The sequence below is a fragment of the Bos taurus genome, chromosome 8 (genome assembly GCF_002263795.3).
Source record: "Bos taurus isolate L1 Dominette 01449 registration number 42190680 breed Hereford chromosome 8, ARS-UCD2.0, whole genome shotgun sequence".
Classification (NCBI taxonomy): domain Eukaryota; kingdom Metazoa; phylum Chordata; class Mammalia; order Artiodactyla; family Bovidae; genus Bos; species Bos taurus.
In genome coordinates, this window is record NC_037335.1 from 24,952,762 (window position 1) to 24,978,991 (window position 26,230).

At 36.4% G+C, this 26,230-nt stretch overlaps 1 protein-coding gene across 4 annotated transcripts in view; it reads right to left on the minus strand.

Moving 5' to 3' along the window:
* Positions 1-26,230, minus strand: part of DENND4C (DENN domain containing 4C) — a 119,315-nt gene that overhangs the window by 32,065 nt on the left and 61,020 nt on the right. For all 4 annotated transcript variants that reach the window (XM_002689565.7, XM_005209911.5, XM_059889382.1 and 1 more), the window contains 10 exons: positions 25,236-25,271; positions 25,016-25,146; positions 23,046-23,178; positions 20,699-20,905; positions 14,385-14,513; positions 14,056-14,200; positions 13,634-13,780; positions 9,209-9,319; positions 7,984-8,130; positions 2,152-3,305 (listed from right to left, as the gene is read on the minus strand). In XM_002689565.7, the coding sequence (XP_002689611.3) occupies positions 2,152-3,305; positions 7,984-8,130; positions 9,209-9,319; positions 13,634-13,780; positions 14,056-14,200; positions 14,385-14,513; positions 20,699-20,905; positions 23,046-23,178; positions 25,016-25,146; positions 25,236-25,271 (2,340 nt within the window). The remainder of the gene's footprint in view (positions 1-2,151; positions 3,306-7,983; positions 8,131-9,208; positions 9,320-13,633; positions 13,781-14,055; positions 14,201-14,384; positions 14,514-20,698; positions 20,906-23,045; positions 23,179-25,015; positions 25,147-25,235; positions 25,272-26,230) is intronic.

The following is a 26,230-nucleotide window of genomic DNA, read 5'->3' on the forward strand; positions in this document are numbered from 1 at the left end:
TTTATAATTTTCCAAGTCTCCTGTAAATGTGTTATGATACCTTCACTATAAAAAAATGTAATAGTCTACAATGTATGCAAAAATTGAAAGAGACACGTGTACCCCAATGTTCATCACAGCACTGTTTATAATAGCCAGGACATGGAAGCAACCTAGATGTCCATTAGCAGATGAATGGGTAAGAAAGCTGTGGTACATATACACAATGGAGTATTACTCAGCCATTAAAAAGAATACTTTGGAATCAGTTCTAATGAGGGGGATGAAACTGGAGCCTATTATACAGAGTGAAGTAAGCCAGAAAGAAAAACACCAATACAGTATACTAACACATATATATGGAATTTAGAAAGATGATAATGATAACCCTGTATGCGAGACAGCAAAAGAGACACAGATGTATACAACAGTCTTTTGGACTTTGTGGGAGAGGGCGAGGGTGGGATGATTTGGGAGAATGGCATTGAAACATGTATAGTATCATATGTGAAATGAATCGCCAGTACAGGCTTGATGCATGATACAGGATGCTTGGGGCTGGTGCACTAGGATGACCCAGACGGATGGTACGGGGAGGGAGGAGGGAGGGGGGTTCAGGTTGGGGAACACATGTACACCCATGTGGATTCATGTTGATGTACGGCAAAACCAATACAATATTGTAAAGTAATTAGCCTCCAATTAAAATAAATACATTGATATTAAAGAAAAAAAGAAAAACAACAAAAAGAATTTACTATCTATAACAGAATTATATCCAATATCTTGCAATAACCTATAACAGAATATAATGTGTACTATGCTGTACACTTAAAACTAATACAGTATTATAAAATCAACTAATACAGTATTGTAAAATCAACTTAACTTCAACAAAAAGTTAGCAGCTTTACTTATGCAGTATGAAATCTATAAATTGAGTTGTAGAGTGACTTATGTATCTTAAAGAAATAAGAGAGGTTAAAGTTATTTAAAAAGTGAAGTGACATATGTAGAACAGACTGGTGGACACAGTAGGGGAAGGAGAGGGTAGGACAAATTGAGAAAGTAGCACTGACATATATACACTCTCACGTGTAAAGTGTAACTAGCCGGAAGCTGCTAAATGACATAGGGAGCTGGCCTGGAACTCTGTGACAACCCAGAGGTGTGGCGGAGAGCTGGGGGAGGCTCAAGATGGAAGGGAGATATATATATAATGTATAAATATGTAAAATTTATATATAAATATATAACATACATATTTTATATAAATTATATAATTATATATATAACTTATATATAGTATATGTAACTAAATATATATCCCATTCATCTTGACCCTCCCCCCACTCCTGTCCACACTTCTAGGTTGTCCTAAATTGCCAGGCTGGGATCCCTGTGTCATCTAGCAGCTTCTTGCTAGCTATATATATACATACACATATATATTTGAAGTGAAAGTCACTCAGTCATGTCCAACTCTTTGCAACCCCATGGACTGCATGTAGTCCAGGGAATTCTCCAGGCCAGAAGACTGGAGTGGGTAGCCTTTCCCTTCTTCAGGAGATCTTCCCAACCCAGGGATCGAACCCAGGTCTTCTGCATTGCAGGCGGTTGTCTACCAGCTGAGCCATAAAGGAAGCCCAAGAATACTGGAGTAGGTAGCCTATCCCTCCTCCAGTGGATCTTCCCAACCCAGGAATCGAACTGGGCTCTCCTGCATTGCAGGCAGATTCTTTGCCAATTGAGTTATCAGGGAAGCCCAAATATATATATAAAAAAACACAATGACTCACAATGATGCACACAAGAGACCACCACAACATTATAAAGCAATTATCCTCCATTTGAAAAAAGTGAAGTGATATGCAAATACAACATGGCATTATTATTAGATCAAACATTAATCATTAATTCTTTCAACTAAATAGACAATGTGTTACTTTAGACTGAGCTGTGGAATTATAAATTAGTCCTGATATTCTATTTCTTCATGATTAAATTCCTTACATGTATACTTAAGTCATTTCAAGAAAGAAGTGGGATATGCATGTTTTAAGATATTAAAAAACAAAATTACCAGAAAAATCTAAATAGTTAATTCATATATTAAAAAAATACTCTAAACATTGCAACATCAGGCAGATGACACACATACAACACTCTCACCTCGTCATCCGAGTAGTTGTAGGCAGACGCTACAGCCACCCACATCTTACTGGCTACTGTTGCTGCTTGTTTCATACCAGATTTTAGCACATCCATCTTGGGTCCTGAGAGGATATTGTCCAGCTTTAGCCCTGACAAAGAATTTACCACAGAACCCAATGAGCCGTGTGGTGAAGAACGGACCAGTGCTGATAAAGAAGTTGAACGTTCCTTAGGACTTCTGGAGGGAGTCTGTTGCTTGAGATGCCCCGTAGAAGTTTTAGACCTGGACACTGCAGGGGAGCCCTTTTCACTTCCAGGACTCTCCTGTGCTGGTGGACCATGATCTAAAGGTAGGCTTGATCTCCTCTCTAAAGAGTGAATAAATGTACTGGTAGCACCAGACTCTCTGCTTCCCTCTCCATGGAGTTCCATACTAGGAGACTTGCTACCTAAGGGACTCTTTAGATTCATATAGCTTTCAATTTCATCAGCCAGATTACGTGCAATAACTGGAGAAAACAGCTTCTCTTCTGAATCAGTTTTTTCTCCTATACATTCAGTGGCTAAAAGAGACAAAGGATCTAGTCCAGTTTCAACATCTTCCCTCTCAACAGCTTTAGCAACACCATACAAGCTATTTCTCTTATTTGCTAGATCTCTGGAACCTGCTTTCGAGTCTCTGGACTGATTACTATCATTTTGTAGACTGTCACATGTGTCCTTTGTCATAGCAGCTTTAGCTACATTTTCATCAACCCCAGGTTCGATCAACTCTTGGCTCTCCTCAAGCATCTCTAACACCGACAGTCGGTGCTCCGAATCCCAAGTGCTTTCAGACGCGCGAGTCCTAGTGTCAGAGGGATGGCAGCTAATACTCCCAAAGCTGTGGGCTCTTGCATTATGGAGTGGAGAAGCCTTAGGACTTGTCAGTGCTGTGAGAATCTTGGCGTCTGCTCCCATCATGATAGCTACTTCACTTGAATTCAAATCCAAACTGCTCTTCTTAAGTAACATTCCTGCTCGACTTTCAGAACTAAAACTACAGCTTCTCTCTGGAAAATGCTTTTGTCTTTTTTCTCCTCTGTCACCATTCTTCTTGAGATTAATAACTTCACCAAAGACAGCATCTTCAACTGGATCTTGACTAGAAAATAATACACTTGATGTACTACCTAAAAAGAGAAAGTACAATTTTAAAAATACATCTATTTTCTGATATAACTTTTATTAAAAAAATGGTTTTTTCTGATTTTTGAAAGTGAGACATAGAGTAAAAGATTCAGAAGGGTTAGATGGTATACAGAAAAAGTCCCAAAACACTGCTTAACCCTGTGTCTTAAGAACATTTTAATGTCTAGTATGTCTTGTATCCTCTATGCATATACATACACATTTTAAGAAAAGATCATGCAATATATACTGTAGAAACCTGTATTGTTCACTGACAGATATGATACCTATTAATAAATATAATCTATAAACATGTTTTATATTTTAAGAGTTTTACATTCAACTTAAGAAATACATTGTGTTAAATAGCAGACCTAAAAAGAAACAGCAGAGCTGTATGCAGGTCAAGAATCAACTGTTAGAATCAGACATGGAACAAAGGAATGGTTCAAAGTTGGGAAAGGTCACCCTGCTTATTTAACTTACATGCAAAGTACATCATGCGAAATGCCAGGATGGATGAATCACAAGCTGGAATCAAGACTGCCAGGAGAAATACCAACAACTTTAGGTATGCAGATGATACCACTTGAATGGCAGAAAGTGAAGAGGAACTAAAGCGCCTCTTAATGAGGATGAAAGAGGAGAGTGAAAAAGCTGGCTTAAAACTCAACATTCAAAAACAAAGATCACGGCATCTGGTCCCATCATTTCATGGCAAATAGATGGAGAAACAATGGAAATAGTGACAGACTTTATTTTCTTGGGCTCCAAAATCACTGCGGATGGTGACTGCAGCCACAAAATTAAAAAACGTCTGCTCTTTGGAAGAAAAGCTATGACAAACCTAGACAGCATATTAAAAAGCAGAGACATCACTTTGCCAACAAAGATCCATATAGTCAAAGCCATATAATCAAAGCAAACTATTTCCAGTAGTCATGTACAGATATGAGAGATGAACCATAAGGAAGGCTGAATGCCAAGGAATTGATGCTTTCTAATTGTGGTGCTGGAGAATTTTCTTGAGGATCCCTTGGATAGCAAAGAGATCAAACCAAGAATCCCTTGGATAGCAAAGAAATCTACCCTGAATATTCATTGGAAGGACTGAGGCTGAAGCTGAAGCTCCAATACTTTGGCTACCTGATGAGAAGAGCTGACTGACTGGAAAAGATCCTGATGCTGGGAGAGACTGAGGGCAGGAGAAGGAAGGGGTGATAGAGGGTGAGATGATTAGATGGCATCACCGACTCAATGGACTTGAGTCTGAGTAAATTCCAGGAGACAGTGAAGGACAGGGAAGCCTGGCACACCACAGTCCATGGGGTCACAGAGTTAGACACGATTTAGCAGCTAAACAGACAGAAAAAGAAATAATCTCTTCTATCTAATTCAATAATACCTTCTATCTAATTCAACAAGTATTTACCAGAAATCTACTTTGCACAAAGCAAATTCATAGTCATAGATTATGTATTTGCTATAGCCAAAGTCTTACTTCTCCAAAGTACTGAATAAAAAGATCTAGAATGGAGTGCTTAGAATCAGCAAATGATAAGAAGCCTAATAAAATCTGAATAGCCAAATTTTTTTCTGTTAAGTTTATTCCTTCAACAAGTATCTGAATACCTACTAGCACCCACTACATGAAGTGCTAATACAATGGAGAATAAAACAGACATAATCTCAGCCTTCACAGAGATCAATCATGTTTCATCAAGTGTCTATAGGAACCTCCCCCAGCTTTTAGGAGATGCAGGCAGTCATTAACTCCTTGCTACCATGCAATTTTTTCCACGCCAAAACCAAAAACTATCTCTAGCTGCATCACTGCGTGCATGCTGAGTCGCTTCAGTCATGTGCGACCCTATGAACTGTAGCCCCGCCAGGCTCTTCTGTTCATGGGATTCTCTAGGCAGCATGCCCTCCTCCAGGGGATCTTCCCCACCCAGGGATCAAACCAGGGTCTCCTGCATTGCACATGGATTCTTTACCACTGACTCACTGGGATTAGCAGAACTTAAGTCTAAGCATTCATATTTAGGATTCTCATTGGTTTTTTAAAAACCTTAGAGTTTGGGGCAAAAGTTGTTTTTGATAAAGTCTTTTTTTTTCATCTTTCAAATTGATTTAAAGATTCTTTTTAATATTCCAAATTGGTATCTAATAATCATAATCAACCAACTAAAGAGGACTAATAATAAGCATTTAGAGATATTTTTTAAAGCTTTTAGGGGAATTAAATCAGCCTGTTTTGTAACTCTGAAGTTTGTACCTACTTCAAAAAACTTTTACCAATATTTTAGAAAAGATATTTGCAAATTTACTGGTTCTTATTTCTAGGAGTTTAGAGGCACATTTTGTTCAATTTTAAATTGATTTTGACTTAAAATATGTTAAAATATGTTTGACATATTTAAAATAAATTAAAATGTTTGACATACTGGCAAAAGCCTCATTCCATTTCCTCCTTTCTTAATAGAGTAACTCTTTTTCTACATCAAAATGTAACATGGAAATAAGATCAATAAAAAGAGAAAAAAAACACACCAGTCCCCGAACTATGTCCATTTCAATATTCTGAGAAGATTCTAAACATTTGATGATGAAAACTCTGCCCTCCTTTTTCTTTTTAATCTGCTATCAATACGCTGGGAAAATAGGATTAAGGATATATCAGTTACTTTTTCAAAAACACATTTAGCTCCACCTCTTGAACAAAAGCCCTCACCCCCTGCAAAATAAAGGAAATTGGTATCACAATAAAAAAAAAAACAAAAAAACTTTAGGAATGAGAAGTATTTCCACGTTAAAAAGCTAAGCAAATTAACTTCTATGAAGTCACAAACAGATATACTTACAGATAAGACAATTGACTTAGGGAAGTGAACTGTAGCTACTATGCTGCTGCTGCTGCTGCTAAGTCACTTTAGTCGTGTCCAACTCTGTGCGATCTCATAGACGGCAGCCTACCAGGCTCCCCGTCCCTGGGATTCTCCAGGCAAGAACACTGGAGTGGCCTGCCATTTCCTTCTCCAATGCATGAAAGTGAAAAGTGAAAGTGAAGTCGCTCAGTCATGTCCGACTCCTAGCGACCCATGGACTGCAGTCTACCAGGCTCCTCCGTCCATGGGATTTTCCAGGCAAGAATACTGGAGGGGGGTGCCAAGCGCAAATAACACAGGCCAATCTCATTGTCTTTTAAAATCATACACTTAAATGTTTGTCTTACGGGTATTTGGGAGGGCCACAACATAATTGAAAGTAGTAAATTTATGGGAATTACATGCCATAGAGTTACTTATTACAAATACTGATCCCCTGGAGAACGGAGTGGCAACCAACTCCAATACTCTTGCCTGGAGAACTCCAGGGACAGAGGAGCCTGGTGGGCTACAGTCCATGTGATTGCAAAGAGTTGGACACAACTAAGCAACTAACACTGTGACTGTATGACTTAATCATAAATAAGAAGTCGCTCAGGGTACCTATAATAATTGGACAAAAATTAAAGACCCGCTGGTATTTTTGTGTAGAATCTAAGTGATATGAATCTTTTTCTTCTGTATCCTTTCAGGTATAGGAATTACCCTGCTACACACAAGCCCTTTGGAATCTGACCACATAATTGCCTCTGTGTTCAGGATAAGTATGAGGCCTATCCTACAGTTCGTCTCTCATTATCAACCATAAGAAAGGAGGACAGAACTCAGAACAGGCACAACAGTAAGAAAAGTATTCCAGGACTTCCCCGGTAGTCCAGGGTTAAGAATTCACCTGCCAAAGCAGGAGAACAGATTTGATATCTGGTCTGAGAAGATCCCACATACTGCAGAGCAACCAAATTCATGCATCACTACTGAACCCGTGTTTGAAAGCCTATGAGTCCTACAGAAGACTCTGCAACAAGAGAAGCTGCTACAAGAAGATGCCCACACATCACAAGTGGAGAGCAGCTTTGGCTCACCACAACTGGAGAAAGGCTGCACACAGCAATGAAGACCCAGTGCAGCCATAAATGAAGAAAAATTTAAAAAATTACACAATACATGAATGCAGTCTTATTTTTTAAAAAAAGGTTTCCAAATAACATCTAAACACATTTAATACTCTTCCTTTTAAAAATGAAGTATTTTTAAATAACTATTTTAATTTCTTCTTTAGCCCATTTATAGGATTCAGCTTATTACTTTTGACCCTTGAGCATGTTCATTACAATTAAGCTAGCAATTTATAATGTCACTAAAGACACACATGGACCTACAGAAGTATGTTTTAAACACTTAATAACAAAAGTGCTGGACTTCCCTGGTGGTTCAGTGGTTAAGAATCTGCCTTGCAATGCAGGAGACATGGGTTCGATACCTGGTCCGGGAAGATCCCACATGCCGAGGGGCAACTAAGTCCAGGTACTGCAACTACTGAGCCCACACTTTAGAGCCCAGGAGGTGCAACTACTGAGCCCATGTGCTGCAACCACTGAGGCCCGCATCCTAGAGCCTGCTCTTAGCAGCAAGAGAAGCTGCAACAATAAGAAGCCTGCGTACAACCAGAGAGTAGTGTCCAGCTCGCCACAACTAGAGAAAGTCTGCATGTAGCAACAAAGACCCAGTGCAGCAAAAAGATAATAAATTAATTAAAAGAAAATTACTTAATAACTTAAATGCAAACACTTACCAGTGCTACTTTTTCTGCCGTTGATATCAAATATACCAGATGGAACTTTCACAATACTGCTGCCCCACGCAGGAGGTTCAGCGGGACTCTGGGACTCTGCACTAGGTTGAGAATGTTTGGCCACAACAGCAGAGACATTGCACACCTCTGGGAAAAAATATTTGGACATTATCATTCCTATTTTCACCAGTACTGAACAGAAACAGTACTTTAAAATATATCTTATGGACATTTTTTTCTATGTGGAGATGAATACATGATTATTTTATTACTGATTTATTCTGATTTATTTTATGCCATAAATGTTGCCAGTATTGACTGAAATAAATGCTTTATTTTAGCATTCATAATTCTAACTTGAGCATTCCTGAGTGAATCAATTAAGACTGGCCTTTCGTCACATTCCTCATCACTTCTCAAGTAGGAGAGGGGCTTGCTTCTGTATAATTCTGGAGCATAAAATAAGTGACACCATTAAAGAAAGGGAACTTTTGTGTAAGAGGACAAGAAGAACATCGTGTTATCATAAAGCCAAATAGTCCTCCATATTTTCTTAAAGTGATTACTAGAAAACATTTCTATCTCAGTGAGTACCCTAAAAGAAGAAAAACTACAGACTATATTGGAACTTACAAATGAAAAATGTCAACTTAGATAACTGAAGGACTTCTAGTGAAAGAGCATTTTAAAATAAAAGGTACACTGGAATACAAGTTTGATGACTCAAAGTTTAGTCCTGGTTCTATCACGAAATAGTTACTTTACACTGGCAAATGAATACCACGATGGGTTGCACTTTCCTACAAAACTGAGGGCTGACCTACAGAGTCTCTAAAAATCTTTTAAATTCTAAAATTCAGAGACTACCAAAAATCTATCATATATGACAGAGAGTTTGTGCTAAGTCATTTCAGTCATGTCCAACTCAGTGCAACGCTATGGACTGCAGCCCGCCAGGGTCCTTTGTCCATGCAATTCTCCAGGCAAGAATATTGGAATGGGTTGCCATGCCCTTCTCCCAGGGGATCTTCCTGACCCAGAGATCGAATGTGCTTCTCTTGGTCTCCTGCGTTGGCAGGCAGGTTCTTTACCACTAGCGCCACCTGGGAAACCCATAGATAACAGTACATAATATTCTGAACATTATCACCAAAATTATCAAATAAGACTTTTAAATAATAGAGGTAACTCACTAAGTAAAGCTAAGTAAATATCAGTACTTAACCTTCTGTTTTAGTTATTAAGTCTCCTGATATTTGTTCTTCAGGCACATGAATTTCTGCATCATCCTTTAAAAGTTCATCCTTAGACCCATAGCCTTGGTCAGACTGACCACCTGTTAAAAAGAATAAAGGCTGACATATGTTTTCATATATTTATAGTCCAACTATAAAATGTCAAAAGGAAATTCCACCAACTTATGCAATTCAACTTCTAAAAAGAAAGAAGAGACGAAAGCTCACAAAGCACACAAAACATTTTACAACAAAGATAAGAAGCAAAGAACAGCAGAAAGGAATTTCAAAACTAAAAACCATTACATACTTGAAAGCAATGCATCTTAATTTCCTCATGTATAAATTAGTAGATTTGGATGCTTTGAAAGTTTCTTTTGGAGTGTATTTATAAAATGCTACCTTTTGTGTTAAGACAGAAGTGGAAATAAAACATACACCTGCTTACTTCTGCAAAAAGAAATGCAAGAATAATAAGCCATAAAACAATAAAACTGGTCACCAACAAAAGGTGAGGGGAAAACAGGATGGAAGGGATAGAGAAGAAACTGCTCTAACTACGGTTATCATATTGCTTTTTTATTTTTGGAAACATAATTCCTACATATTCAAAAATTAAATCAGCAAAACTGCGGGTGGGGGTGCAACTAAAACTGAATGTGCACAGAAACAAAAGAAATCAATTGTTTATGTGCAACATAACCACACTTAAAGGATGGGAGAGGACTAATCCAAGTAACTTCTAATACATTATTTTGAGTATACACCCTAAGCCTGAGGGATACTAGTCAAATTCTGAACTCCTTCAGTTTGTTCCTCACAGGGAAATGTGTGTAGCAGTGCTGAAACAATATTATGTGTACCAGAAGACTGAGCAATTGAGTAAATGTGATGATGTTGGGAACAAAGATTCTTACTATGGAAGAAGAGAGATTTCTTACAAAAGAAAAAAAAAATGACATGCAGAAAGGCAAAGAAAAACTTGTGTAACTGAGTTGGAATTAGAAGTATTTCTAAAATAATATAAAAAATTTTCTAGCTCTGCTGAAAAAGTCTAGACCACCACCCTGGAGGGAGTAAGCATATCTAGGGCCCAGATCTTGGTTTCTAAAATCTATTGCCCATTAAAAGGAAGCTGAGATCCTTGAAGAAATGGCTGATTCCAGAGCTCAGGCAGGGAAGGTACAAGAATGAGCTAGGAACACTTTGTTATGTAAGAAAGCAAGTGCTCAAAGACACGAGAGGACATTTCTAAAGGACATCCACCACCTTACAACCATCACAGCAGTAAAGACTGGTCCAGGCAAGAATCATCAATGGATGCTAAACTTAAAAGGGGAAGTGTAATGAAAAAGCAGATATTCTTGCATAGTCTCAGAGTATCTCTTCACAAGTGGCTTATTATCTGCAGGAGGGCTAATAGTAACTAACAGAAACCAAACACTGACACCAAGTAACCAAAATCAACACCACCAATGAGGAACAGACAGAACTGTGGCCTCTGAGATGTGACCGTCTCAGAAGGCTATAACAGCATTTCTGTATTTCTGTAGAAGAGCCATGGGTGCATAATCTAATTTAATCACAGGCAAACATCAAACAAACTCAAATTTGGCAGCGTTTCACAAAATAACTTGATTTACTCTTCAAAAAGGTCAAGGTCATGAAAGACAAAGAAACAGTGAGGAACTATGCTGGTTGAAGGTGACTAAAGAGAAGGAGTTAAGTACCATAAAGGAGGTTACAAATGACCACACTGGGATAACAACTCTACATTAAAGTGGTATACAATGTTTCCCTGAGTCAGTAAACCACACTGCAGTCCTGTCAGAGCAAACACAACTGCAATATTAAGAGGTAAGAGGGCAAGATGTATGCAATCTGCTCTCACATAATGGGGAAAAATGTGTGTATGCATATAGAAAGAAAATGATAAATGTGTTAACCTAAAAGTGAATGAAGCTAGATAAAAGTTATTCAAGAGTTTCTGGTAGTACTCTTGAAACATTTAATAAGCTTAAAATGATTTCAAAATAGTTTTTTAAAAGTCTACTTTGGCTTCAATGTTCCATCATTTTAAGGAAATAAAGGCAAGTTCCTAGGGAAACATTATCAAGGATGTCAATGAAAAACACATAAAACAAAAAATATAGTGACTTCCACTGTCTACAACTTTTTATTTTTTTCACTTTCTGTCACTCTTTAAAGTGCCATTGAAACTATGGGTTTGCCAATAACAAAACAATCAAACAAAAAACTTGCTATTTAGATCACCAACAAGGACCCACTGAATAGCACAGGGAACTATGCTCAATATTTTTTAATAACCTATAAGGGAAAAGAATCTGAAAAAGAATATATATATATAACTAAATCATTGTACATCTGAAATTAACACAATATTATAAGTCTACTGTACTTCAATTTTTAAAAAAAATTTTATGAAAAATACTGCTATTAACAATGACTACGTTCAGTCATTTTCTTATTGGCCCTCAGAAAGTCTGGTAAAACATTATGGTGCCATGAAACGGACACTGGACTGGGAACTGAGTAAACTGATGAAACTCAGATATGCCTTCAATAAGCTAACTGACTCAGTATCAGGTACCAAATGGAAAGATTCTATGAGATAATCCTTCATGAAAAGAGTAACTTAAGCATCTGGGCTGGCGGTTTCCAAAAGTATCAGATGACATCACCAGAAACTCTACAGAGACATAATCATGGTAAATTCAATACTAGAGCTTCAGTCATTTGAAATGTAACTGAAAAGAAATATATGAAATAGGGATCTGAAGTTTCTTCCCCAACTGGGGAATACAGAATCTTCATGCAGTTTCCCAGTATTACTAGATCTTTTTTTTCCCCTTAAAGGAGACCAACTTAATAATCTAGAGAGAGAAGGAGAGTGCTTACTATAATAATAATTATTATTGTAAGTGGTAAAATGTTTTCATACCACAAATTATTTTCTTGGTTTTTCACAAATGAAATCAGTTTATTCTGTAAGTACTAGGAAAAAATATACGGGAAAATAAAATAAGGTGGTTTTCAAATTAAAGTCTAGTGAAAATTCCTACATGTTGAAAGAAATTTAATTTACAAACAGGATTGTAACTTATAGTTTTATGTTGATTTTCACCAACTTATACCTGCTTCTGTAATCATGGGGGTAGTTTCTAGCACAAGAATCAGCAGATTAGTTTTAGCAACCAAAACCTACCTCAACAGCTAGAATACTGAAATCTTTAATGCCCATAAAACTATTTGACACAATGATACTACAAATCACCCTCAAAATAAGAATTGTAGACAGGCATAGCATATTTTCAAATAAGATAACAAATATGCTTTGCAAGTTAATCATAAAGTTACTTGGGCATTTTCAGTAGTACATATATGATTATACAGAAGAAAAAGCCAAGAAAACTGAAATTGTTTTCTACTTGTAAAGGTACTTAAAACCAAAGGCCTTTCCCCCACCCATGCATGTCAGCAAAGTTTAACCTAATAAATGGGAAATTACCTGAAGTGGTTAACATTCAAGGGTAGAATTAATGCACACGTGTATCCATAGCTTCACGTCATACAAGTCTGTCTGCACCCCACACCATAACAGCCAAGGACAAATGCAGCACCCAGAAACAGCACAGAGCATAAAGCAGAGCAACAAAGAGCAGAGAAAAGGAAACTTCAGTCATTGAGACAAGTTCATCAGATGAAGCACAGGAATTAAGACTCAGAGTTCTTTATAAAGAAAAGCTTGAGATACTAATTAACAACAAAAAGAAAAAACACAAGAAGGATGTGCAACACACATGTAAAATATGCTACTTTAATTAAGCTTATTTCTAACTTCAGAGGATAGAGCTTTGAATGCCCATGGCTTTGTATGTAAAACTACAAAACTTCAGCAGTTTTGCAGATTTTAAAAAGTGTAATTTAAGGTAATGACCAAGCAAAGAATACTTTTTTCTCATGGTGTGTGACTTCTTCTCATTCCTTTTTAATATTCATAATTCAAATATTTAATAACTATTATCCACTTAATGAAAAAAGGACTTGCAATTTGCATTACTATCAGTCAACTTTCTCAGCTCACAATACTTAAAACAAAAGGCCTATTATATAATTCCTACCAATTATAGCATATACTTGCACAAATTAATGAGAACAAACACAAAGTACCATTGAGAGCCTTTTGTACAGCACTCCGAAGTTAATTTTATACTACAGGAAATAAAGAGACATGGTCTGCAGCCAGAGGTCTACCTTCTCCCCTTATTTATACATGGTATTTTTAAGGTACTCGTACTGCACGAGCTTGAAAGAGGAAGGTAAAAGCTTTTTTGAAAAATGGAAGACTTAACGTGAGAGTTAAGTGAAGGGTTAGTGAATCCAGATTTTAGTACCTGTGCTAGAGTGATTGTCAGCGGAATCAAGCCTGATTAAATCTCTGACGAAGACTGTGTGCTCCCCACTGTTAGCATCGTTAGAACTATCCACGCTACCGTGGCTCACCGTGTCCCCATCACTTCCACCTGTGGCATTCTGGGGAGCTGAAGACAAGCACAACAGCAATTCAGTAACTCATGCACTGGTAATCTCTGAAACTAAACATGAGTGACTCACAGTTCTTTTAAAGTTGCAGAATACTTTCTAAATCTGTGAGAGAAGAAAATAATTTGGGGCTAAAGCAACCTCTATCTTTAGTAGTATATGAAAATATCAACTAGAATTCACCTCTATTTTCTGCCTCATATAATTAAAAATTCATATGCCTATAAAACTTATGGTTCAGCAAGAAAGTTATCTTTCCAATCACATGTATTACCTGATATTGAGGAGACCTGTGACTTTTGCACGGTATTTTTAAGCGGCTGCCTAAACTGTGCCAAGCCACGTACCACATTCCGTACCTTCGTCCACAAGAAGATACCACTGCGGGTACTGCTAGGCCACGGGCTCTCCAAAACTACCTAAAGGTAAAATAACGGTTAAAATAATGATTATTAGGAATATTAAATTTTTAAATGCACACACACATAATATATACAAAAGGAATTCTACCCCCAAACCTCTAAGTTTTCTAAATAATAAAATGTGTAGAAATTTATCAGTCTTAATAAACAGCATATATTGCCTAATGTCAATCCTACTTACCTTATTATAATAGCCATAAGTAATAGCATTTGGCTTTATTTTAGCAGTTTTCATTTCAAATAAAACTCTCACTGCTAAAACAGGATGACCCCAAAGTCCACAAAGTTGCATCACTACTCGATAGCACACCTAACAAAAAATAACATCAGAGCATTAGCATATTAGTCTGTGCCTTGTAAAGGTTTTTAAATGACTTCACTCAATTCCTGTCAAAGTTATCAAGCAATAGTTATTACTCTTTTGTCCTTTGTTCTGGTTTGAGAGTCTCAGTAAACTATTCTAAAAACCTATTCATTAATGGAAGTACCAGCACTATTAACTTCTCCATATAAGACCTATGGGCACACATAACATTGGTTTCAGTAACAAAATTTACACAAAGAGACCACTATTATTTTCCATAATATGAGAAGGAATTCATTTGCACAGTATTTTTAAGCGGGTGCCTAAACTGTGCCAAGCCACGTACCACATTCCGTACCATTTTAAAATCACACATGACTAAAATGACTCTCTCCTAAATCATGTTTTATATTTTATGCTAAAGGAATTAAAAGCAGCATCTCTAGGATGCCTACATAACAAAAAGAATTCTATAGACCCAGGTCTTAAAAAAAGAAGAAAGCTGAAAACACATCAGTTCAGTTCAGTTGCACGGTCACGTCCGACTCTTTGCAACCCCATGAGTCGCAGCACACCAGGCCTCCCTGTCCATCACCAACTCCTGCAGTTCACTCAGACTCACGACCATCGAGTCAGTGATGCCATCCAGCCATCTCATCCTCCGTCGTCCCCTTCTCCTCCTGCCCCCAATCCCTCCCAGCATCAGAGTCTTTTCCAATGAGTCAACTCTTCGCATGAGGTGGCCAAAGTACTGGAGTTTCAGCTTTAGCATCATTCCTTCCAAAGAAATCCCAGGGCTGATCTCCTTCAGAATGAACTCGTTGGATCTCCCTGCAGTCCAAGGGACTCTCAAGAGTCTTCTCCAACACCACAGTTCAAAAGCATCAATTCTTCGGCACTCAGCTTTCTTCACAGTCCAACTCACATCCATACATGACCACAGGAAAAACCATAGCCTTGACTAGACGGACCTTTGTCGGCAAAGTAATGTCTCTGCTTTTCAATATGCTATCTAGGTTGGTCATAACTTTCCTTCCAAGGAGTAAGCGTCTTTTAATTTCATGGCTGCAGTCATCATCTGCAGTGATTTTGGAGCCCAGAAAAATAAGTCTGACACTGTTTCCACTGTTTCCCCATCTATTTCCCATGAAGTGATGGGACCGGATGCCATGATCTACGTTTTCTGAATGTTGAGCTTTAAGCCAACTTTTTCACTCTCCACTTTCACTTTCATCAAGAGGCTTTTGAGTTCCTCTTCACTTTCTGCCATAAGGGTGGTGTCATCTGCGTATCTGAGGTTATTGATATTTCTCCTGGAAATCTTGATTACAGCTTATGTTTCTTCCAGTTCAGCGTTTCTCATGATGTACTCTGCATATAAGTTAAATAAACAGTGTGACAATATACAGCCTTGAAGTACTCCTTTTCCTATTTGGAACCAGTCTGTTGTTCCACGTCCAGTTCTAACTGTTACTTCCTGACCTGCATACAGGTTTTTCAAGAGGCAGGTCAGGTGGTCTGGTATTCTCATCTCTTTCAGAATTTTCCACAGTTTATTGTGATCCACACAGTCAAAGGCTTTGGCATAGACAATAAGGCAGAAATAGATGTTTTTCTGGAACTCTCTTGCTTTTTCCATGATCCAGCGGATGTTAGCAATTTGATCTCTGGTTCCTCTGCCTTTTCTAAAACCAGCTTGAAGATCAGGAAGCTCATGGTTCACGTATTGCTGAAGCCTGGCTTGGAGAATTTTGAGCACTACTTTACTAGCGTGTGAGATGAGTGCAATTGTGCAGTAGTTTGAGCATTCTTTGGCATTGCCTTTCTTTGGGATTGGAATGAAAACTGACCTTTTCCAGTCCTGTGGCCACTGCTGAGTTTTTCAAATTTGCTGGCATACTGAGTGCAGCACTTTCACAGCATCATCTTTCAGGATTTGGAATAGCTCAACTGGAATTCCATCACCTCCACTAGCTTTGTTCGTAGTGATGCTTCCTAAGGCCCACTTGACTTCACAATCCAGGATGTTTGGCTCTAGGTCAGTGATCACACCATCGTGATTATCTGGGTCGTGAAGATCTTTTTTGTACAGTTCTTCTGTGTATTTCTTCTGTGTATTCTTGCCATCTCTTCGTAATATCTTCTGCTCCTGTTAGGTCCATACCATTTCTGTCCTTTATCAAGCCCATCTTTGCATGAAATGTTCCCTTGGTATCTCTAATTTTCTTGAAGAGATCTCTAGTCTTCCCATTCTGTTTTCCTCTATTTCTTTGCATTGATCACGGAGGAAGGCTTTCTTATCTCTTCTTGCTATTCTTTGGAACTGTGCATTCAGATGCTTATATCTTTCCTCTTCTCCTTTGCTTTTCACGTCTCTTCTTTTCACAGCTATTTATAAGGCCTCCCCAGACAGCCATTTTGCTTTTTTGCATTTCTTTTCCATGGGGATGGTCTTGTTCCCTGTCTCCTGTACAATGTCATGAACCTCATTCCATAGTTCAGCAGGCACTCTATCAGATCTAGGCCCTTAAATCTATTTCTCAATTCCACTGTATAATCATAAGGGATTTGATTTAGGTCATACCTGAATGGTCTAGTGGTTTTCCCTACTTTCTTCAATTTAAGTCTGAATTTGGTAATAAGGAGTTCATGATCTGAGCCACAGTCAGCTCCCGGTCTTGTTTTTGTTGACTGTACATAGCTTCTCCATCTCTGGCTGCAAAGAACATAATCAATCTGATTTCGGTGTTGACCATCTGGTGATGTCCATGTGTAGAGTCTTCTCTTGTTAGCAAAGGCTTTGCTGAGAAAATGTGTTTAGTGAAGAGGGGTAGAATTGATCATAAGAGGACAATCCAACTGGCAACTCCTAAAAGTTTAGAATCTCACATTTGGAAGACAACAGTAGAAACCATGAAGAACGAGACAGTAATTTTACGGATCCCTGGCAAAGAGGCTAGCCAGCTTACAAGAGCAGTGAACACAGCAGCCAAAAACTACTATAGCTTAATTTGAGAATAAGAAAATATAAAGAAAAAGCTACTCTTCTTGGGATTTGTAAAATGTCTCTATTTATAACAGGGTTGTTTAACAACTGTGAGCAGTAACATAAAGCCAAGTTGTGGCCTCTTAAAAGGGAAGAGAAAAAAGAATTGAGAAAGCATATTTAACTCAAGAGATGAAGGAAGGAAAGAGATGTGAAGAAGCAGAGGATCATAAAGATGTGTATGCGTGTGTGTGTGTGTGTGTACACACATACATATAGCTAGAAATGAAGAGTTTAATTCAGAAGCAGAAGAGTTCAGAAATTATCAGAGCAACTTCACAAATGACTAGGTTAAAGAAAACTCTTACTATATAAAAGACGCGTGCCATGATTAAGAAGAATGTGGCACAAGAGAGTTCTTCAAATATCTGAAGTGTTGTCACTTCACTGACAACTTCTACAATGCCAAAAAATCCATAAGGAGGTGGAACTGAACTCAGCATAAAACATACTTTCTAACAGAGCCAGCTCAAGCACAGACAAGGTCCCATATGTTACAGACTTCCAACATCTCAGGTTTTATGTTGAAGTTTTACTAAAATATCTTCAAGTTCTATTCGACTCTAAGATTCTATGAGTCATGAAGAAATAATTTACTTTCTGTGTCAAATTGGGATTAATCTGGATTTCCTAAAACCATTCTCAAAAATTTATTCTGAAGTCGACAAAGTATTCCTTCAAACTTCCAGGCTTACTTGTATAAGAGGCAGACGCCAAACTAAAGAAACAGTAAAAATGTCAGGGGTATAATTTTTTAATTGCAGTATGTTGTTGCCTACAACATGATACCTTTTGGATATCTATGGTAGATAAAAGATGGCTACAAACTCTTTACTACTCCTCCCATTGAGAGGGCTCTGTCCCTTCTCCTTGAATTGAAGGGGAAAGCCTCTGAGATTGCATGACCAATAGGATTTGCCTGAAGTGACAACTGTACCAGTTTCCTGGTTTAAGCCTTAAGAAAGGTCAGTTTCTACTTCTCTCTCTTGAAACACATGCTCTTGGAGTGCTAAGCTATCATAGGAAAAGCCCAAGTATCACATGGAGGGGTCTGAGACTATATGGAGGAAGAGCGGTCCATCTGAGCCTGGTTTTCCAGATAACCTTGCCAAGGTACCTAGGCTGGTATTTGAGTTAAGCTGTCTTAAGTTTTACAAACATAACATGCAGATCACAAAGCTGTCAAATTAAAACAAACATTAAGCATATGAATGAGACAGTGGTTTCTAATGGAGTATGAACCTAAAAATCAAAACCACTTACTTGCTAGGTGGGCTTATATATGTGTCATTCATCTAAGTTTCAAATTTTCTTTCTTTGTAAAATGTAACATTATAATATATAATTGCCTCAAAGAGTTGCTGGGAATACCAAAGGAAATAATTACATAAAAATATTGTGAAAAATTTTAATGTGCAATCCTATATGTAATCCATAAATAAAATGCATCAAATATGTCAAGCAAATATATATCCTTAAAGTTTTAAAATAAACACTTCTTTCTTCCAGTTGTAGAGATGTAATTATCTCAGGTGACTACAAATCTGTCAATATAACTTGTTATAAGTAGGAATACAACAAATTAACCTCCAAATTTTAAGCCTCCTATCAGAATGTTTATTGGGAAATAATCTAAAAACATTTTTTAGCTTACTAGTCGTATCTGCTGCATGTTAGAAAACAAGAAAATGTAATTACTTACTTGTAACTACCGTAGAACCTTAACACATACATATAGAGGAAACAACTTTTCAGGAAATTTGTCTTATGAACTTACCAAAGAAACTTAACCAAGTAATGTGCTGTGACTTTACAGTGCAGTAACAACTAATACTAGCTCTCTCATGGAGCATATTTTAAAGCACTTTAAAAATATGATATGCTTTTACAAAGTTGAAATATATCCTAAAATATATCTAAGATACAAAAACTAACTCTATCAGAATAAAATTTTAAAAACATATGAGGTACAAAACACTAATACTGATCAAACACTTTTAATTTCCGAACAGTTTTATAAACATCAGATGAGAGAATATGTAATCAAATGTGAGAATGGATATGTTAGTATTTGTTCTGTAACTCTGTATTTGAAGTTTTTTTATAACATACAGATAATACTTTGAGAAAAACAAGTTCAGTGTGGTTACAAGCATTATTAAATCTTAATAAGGTACATGCTTTATTAGATTCAGATCTTTTTTATTTTAAAAGAGGAAAAAATTAAACATAAAAATTACTCTATCACGTGCCCTTCTTCAATTATATTTCTCTTCAAATCTTGTGCTGTCTCCTTCTTCCCAAATACCCATTACTCTGAATTTTTATTCCAACTATATTTTAAATTCTAATCTGGTTCTTATATCATTTACAGTTATTTTAACACGAAAATAATTTTTTAAGGGAAAAACAATAAAGAGGAGAACTAAATCAGTAACTCAGTTTCTTCAGCTGTCTGTTGGATAACACTGCTGCCTATCTCTGAGGATGGTTCTGAGCCTGAAGAGGTTCAGCACATTGTTGACTGAGCACTGACTATCAGGTACTCATCTAGACACGTGTACATTAACAGATTTAACCATGAAATTAACCATCTGAGGAAAGGAACTAAATATCACTATACTGCAGACGTTTCTATTACATGGAGCTACTGGCATCTAGTGGGTGGAGCCAAGGATACTGCTAAACATTCTAGATGTATAGGAAAGGACCTCACAATAAATAATTATGTGGGCCAAAATGTCAACAGTGCCAAGGCTGAGCAACTCAGACCTCCAGCTTCAGATACATAATATCTGAATCACAGATAGGTTATGTAATCCACCTACGACACAGGTCCTAAGTGGAAAGCCACTTACTAAAAGCCTATTTGCTTCTTAGTAAAGTTATCTCAAGAATAAAATAATCAATATTTTTTCTATTTATCAAGGGTAAATAATCTGGTCCAAGTAAGTCAATCCTTGTTGAATTTCAAAGCAATAACTTTTAAATAAATGTATTTAAAAATAAACAATAGGTATTAGCTCTATGAAACAGGGTAACAGTTTAATGAAAATACCTGAGGTTACTGAAAGCAACTGAGACCTAAATTTTCTTAAAAATATAAATAGAATTTATCTTAGTAACAACTCAGTGTTATACTTGCCTCATCTAGAGGATCCACATCTGTTTTCCTCATCTTAATAAGCACATCATATGCCTGCTGAAGTGCTCTGACCTTAGGATGAGAAACTCTAACATAGGCTGGGAGACAAATAAACCATAAACTGTAACAGTGACTGAAGAGACACTTGGCCCACTGTGGTGGATTTGTGTAACATCTCCTCGCCAACTTATGAGCTGTTTTTATCTCCTAGAAAGAGAATAAATAAAAAATTATGACATTCATTAAAAATTATTAGGATGACAGGAAAAATGAAAAGCAAAAAGGAGAGAAGAATTTAATGTAAAATTTGACTCTGAAATCAAGCATTTCATATTTTTGCTTTGTGAATGGCTTCCTACTTAGTGCCACATGGTTCTTTTTATAGGAGCACTTTATACTGTTTTAACTATTTTTTTGGCAAGCATGCATCTCCCAAGAGAATAGAAATTCCTTAAAAATGGATATCATTCATGTGATAATAATATAATGGGTAATTAAGTGCTCTTCACAGATATGGCACTCAAATGCTTGATGAATGAAAGGGATTTAGCCATTCATAGCTTATGAGTTCTATAATATCATTCTTGAAAAGTCAGAGCCTTTTCACTCTTCTCCCAACTAAAATGTTTAAGATGTTCTGAGTGCTGAGTTATTCCCCAAGATTTATATCTACCTTCTGTGTTAATTCCATCACAGATTCTTTTAAATCACCTATTCCTTTGCAGGCAACATATTCTGAGAAAGACATCCCTACCTAATAGTTTGATAGGTATATTTTCTACTTCTGATTTTCATTCTGATTTAGGCGGAAGATAGAAAAGGCATCAAATCTGCTGAGCTTTATCGAACTCTACAGACATTCAGAAACTACAGAGCCCTCCACATGTCAGACTGACACTGTCAGCCTTGCATTACAGACCCCTCTGCTGGATGTGTTCTAAATACACATACTGTTATGAGCTCTATTTCCGAGAGATGTGCCTGGAAAGAAAATTCTGGGGCAAATGAAATCTAGAGATTTAGTAGCAAAATTCTCCCATTTTAAAAAACTTGCCTTTTATTAAGCTGATAACAGTACATATATTTTTAAAAATTCCCCTCAGACACACTGAGAGAACTGTGTACTATATGAGATTAAAGACCACCTCAAGTTACCTCTAGGATTTGAGGGACTGCACTCGAACTGGTAAAACCGGAACTAAGAATTTCATTCTGAAATTTTCCATGTTTTGGAGACCCCCCAAATATCAGTATATACATATGTATATATATAAAGGATGTTTGATTTTAACTTGCACCTAACCATAGTTTAACTCTTTATACCTAAATCAAATACAGTATTAAAGCAAGATGTCGAGGTTGTCCTAAGTTAACTCCCTTTATAATGTAATATTCAGTATAAAATATATTTATACTAACCATGAGGAAAAATTAAAATCACAATGAGATACCACTTCGTATGCACTAGATGGCTAAACCCAAAAAGACAGACGATAACAAGAATGTGGTGAAATTCCCACTGCTGGTGGGAATTTTAAATGGTATGCCCACTTTGGAAAATAGTTTGACAATTTCTCAGGTTAAACACAGTGTAACTACATGACACAGCAATTCTACTTAGGCATATACCCAAAGAAATGAAAACATAACCACACAAACATTTGTACACAAATGTTTACAGGACTACTATGCATAATAGCCAAAAACAAAGAACCAACCACATGTACATGAATGGATAAAATATTCCACACAATGGAATATTATTCAGCAATAAAAATACGTGAAATACTGATACATTCTGCAACACTGATGAACCTTAAAAACATGCTAGGTGAAAAAAGCCAGTCACAAAAGACCACAAACTGTACAATTCCATTTTTATGAAATGCCCAGAATAGGCAAAACTATAGAGACAGAAAACAGATTAATGATTGCCTGAGGCTATGGAGGATGGAGGAACTAGGGGAGTTAACAGCTTAGGGATGTGGGCTTTCTCTTTAGGGTGATGAAAATGTTCTATAATTGGCTGTGGTGGTAGCTGCACAACCCTGAGAATGTACTGAAAGCCAGAGAGTATACTTAAAAGAGTGAATTGTACGGCATGTGAATTATATTTCAATAAAGTTTTCTAAAACTGTATTTAGTTCCCAAGCTTCTCTTAGAACATAAACATAAGCATTCAAAACCTTCACCCTCAAATTGTAAGTAGGGTTGCAAAAAATCAATTTTAATTCATTAACAACCATAGTGGATCTTCAAATAATTCCTGTGGGTGATAAGTCTAAACTATGAGCTACATATCATATATACATAGTTTACATTTTAAATTAGATAAAGAATATCTGACCTGTTTAGTTCTCTTAGCCATGAGAGCTGGACTGTTTGTAATGCTACTGCCAGTAGGGTGTCTACTAAAACAAAGTTTCAACTCCTGTGGTCTGTCAAAAAGCTTAAGGTCCAGTCTTGGAAAGTATTTGTAACTAAAATAAAAAGCAAAAATAGAACTGCTGATTTAAAATACATTAACTCTTCACATTATTTCAGAATTTAGGTAAATATTTCTAAACCTCAAATGTAACCAACATTATTCTCCAAAATCCTTGTATACACATTTCTTTTTCAGATATGTAGGATGATGTAATTATAAGATAAGTAGACTATCTACATGGAGACTTTGGCTCCTCCCCATCCTATATGTTATTTTCAACCAATGCCTAAAACACAGAAAACCCTGATATTTTGACTTTGAAGAATTAATAACTCTTTCAACAGAACACATGTATTCAATGATAATTTATATTAAAACATTTAGTATATATATTTTGTAATTTTGTTTCTTTATAAAAGTACCTTGTATTCATATAAAAGGAAAAATGCCATAATAGTTTTATATTAGGGATGTACCATAATTTAACAAATTCTTTACTGTTTGAACATTTTTAGGTTGTTTTTCAACTCTGTACCTTTATCTTTGTGAATATTTTGCTTAATTTCTTAGAATAAGACCCTATAAGAGTTTTCTATGGTAAATGCCTATCAAGAAAATAAAAATTATTATAATCACTGTCAAATTATTTCCAGAAAAGTTATACTCATATCTTCAAGTTAATAAAAATGCTTCTACTCATCATTTGATTTGCATTTCTTTAAATACTAGAAAAGCTTAACATACTTTCATATTATTGACTATTGGGATTTCTTCTCAGAAACGGCCTACTTATTTCCTCTGGCCAATTTCCTTCTGAAATATATTACCTTTCCTATTTGATATACTTATCTGTCAACACCTGATTTCCTTATTTGTCAATACCTGCATTCCAATGTATAGTGATTAAAGTCAAAGTAAAAAAAGAGCTCTCTTTCTATAATTGACATGCAATCAAAAGAGTACTTAATTAAATCACTCAATCTCAGGCATACAGTCTTCATTCTTATGTAGTCCTAGTAAGATTATATATTAATTTTATTTTTAGAAACAGTTCTTTTATATTCCCACTGCCCTAGAAATTCTTTTATGAATACAGCCTAAGAAAGTAACAGTGTGTACACACAAAGATATAGATAGCAGAAAACTACAAATGAATTCCATAGGAAACTAGTTTAATTGCATGCAATGTAGTTACTCAAAATGACATGGCACAAAAATATTTATTGGCATGGAAAAATGTTCAGACCATTAAAGGTACACACACATCACAACAAATATGTGCAAGATGAACTAATATTTGTTTTCAGTAAATTCAAATATATGTACAAAAAAGACAAAAACATACATATATGATTATTAACAGACATTAAGTATTAGTGCTAAAATGATGTGCTAATTATTTTTGTGTGGTTTTCTGAATGTATTAAAGTATTACCATGATCATAATAATAAACAAACTTTTTAATTTCTTAAAAAAATAAAATTCTCTAAGTTTATTTTAATAAAGAGTGATTCCCGGCCCTCTACTTTTAAGTGATAGCTTACTAATGCATAAGAATTTCACAGTTTTTCACTGACAACAAAAACACCCTAAAAGGAGGGGATCCTCACAAACATTTTTCTTCTTCAGAAATGAAAATTTTAAAGATTAAAATGCGGTAAATGTTTAGGTTAATAGTGATCAGCATCTGGCTTCCCTTCAAACAGGGCAGTCCAGTTCTTAAATTACAATCCCTGGTGGTATCTCCACAGAATATTCATCTCCACCAGTTCACAGAATACATTTTGAAAATGACCTTTACAAATGATCAATATACGTATCTACTAATAGTTGCAAAAGATCAAGCTATTAAATGGTATCCAAACAACTTCAGAACCATTCCTGGTACCTGTACTTGGGTGACAGGTCCTTTCCGTCATCAGGAGGTGGCTCGGGTGGCATTATGAATACAGTGTGCTCACTTTTCTGTGAATCGTCTAGCTCTATCAATTTGGTATCTTCTGCTGAATCAACGTCAACCTAAAAATAATGGTTTTCTTCAATTAATTTGCATATCAGCAAGACCTGATTCTAAAATGTTGAAACTTGTATTTAAGAAAAAAATATACCTTGTCTGTTTTCTCTGTGCCTTTATCAGGAAACAACTAGGAAAAAAAGGAATTCTCAGTGAAAATGTCTACTATGAATTTAATAGAGATTATCTTAAATTCTAGTTTAAAAAACTATTCTTTTTTAATACCAGGCAGATATGAAACACTTCACAATGTATTTGGTGGACCCCATACTTGTATAATATTTCTCTTTTGACTATTAGGATAGAAAACAATTCATTTTGACTAGTTCATATATCCCTCTTTAGAAGGAAAAGATAGGCAATCATAAGAACCTGATTTCTCAAACCAAAAATTTCATTATTAACAAACTCCTGCATTACTGATTGATAATATCTGTGCTTAGTTGCTCAGTCACGTCCAACTCTTTGCGACCTCATGGACTGTAGTCCGCAGGCTCTTCAGTCCATGGAATTTTCCAAACAAGCATGATTGACAATATCCAAGCTTCTCTAACTGAATGATATTGGACTATTGGACTATTTAAGTAAACAAAAAAGTTGAAAAGTTTAAATCGTATTCCTAGAGTTTCAGATCACACTGATGTAATGGGAGAAAATTATGCAAGTCTTCTAAGATACACAAATCATTAGGAGCCTATAAAATTACAATGTCATAATATTCTACCTTTTTTGATACAATCTCTAATTTTATAAATACAGTTTGCATAAACAATAAGTCCTACAACCCACCTAGCAAAAATAAGAGCTCTACGAAAAATGAGAAAAAATATGTGAGCTATCACTGTCAGAAATCAACATAGAAGTACCATGGTGGTCCACTGGTTACGAATCTGCCTGTCAATGCAAAGAACACGGGTTTGATCCCTGGTCTGGGAACGTTCCACATGCCGTGGGGCAACTAAGCTCGTGCACCACAACTACTGAGCCAGAGTACTGTAAGTACTAAACCCCTCGCACCCTAGAGTCCATACTCCGCAACATAAGAAGCCACTGCAAAGAGAAGCCCTTACATGGCAACTACAGAGTGGC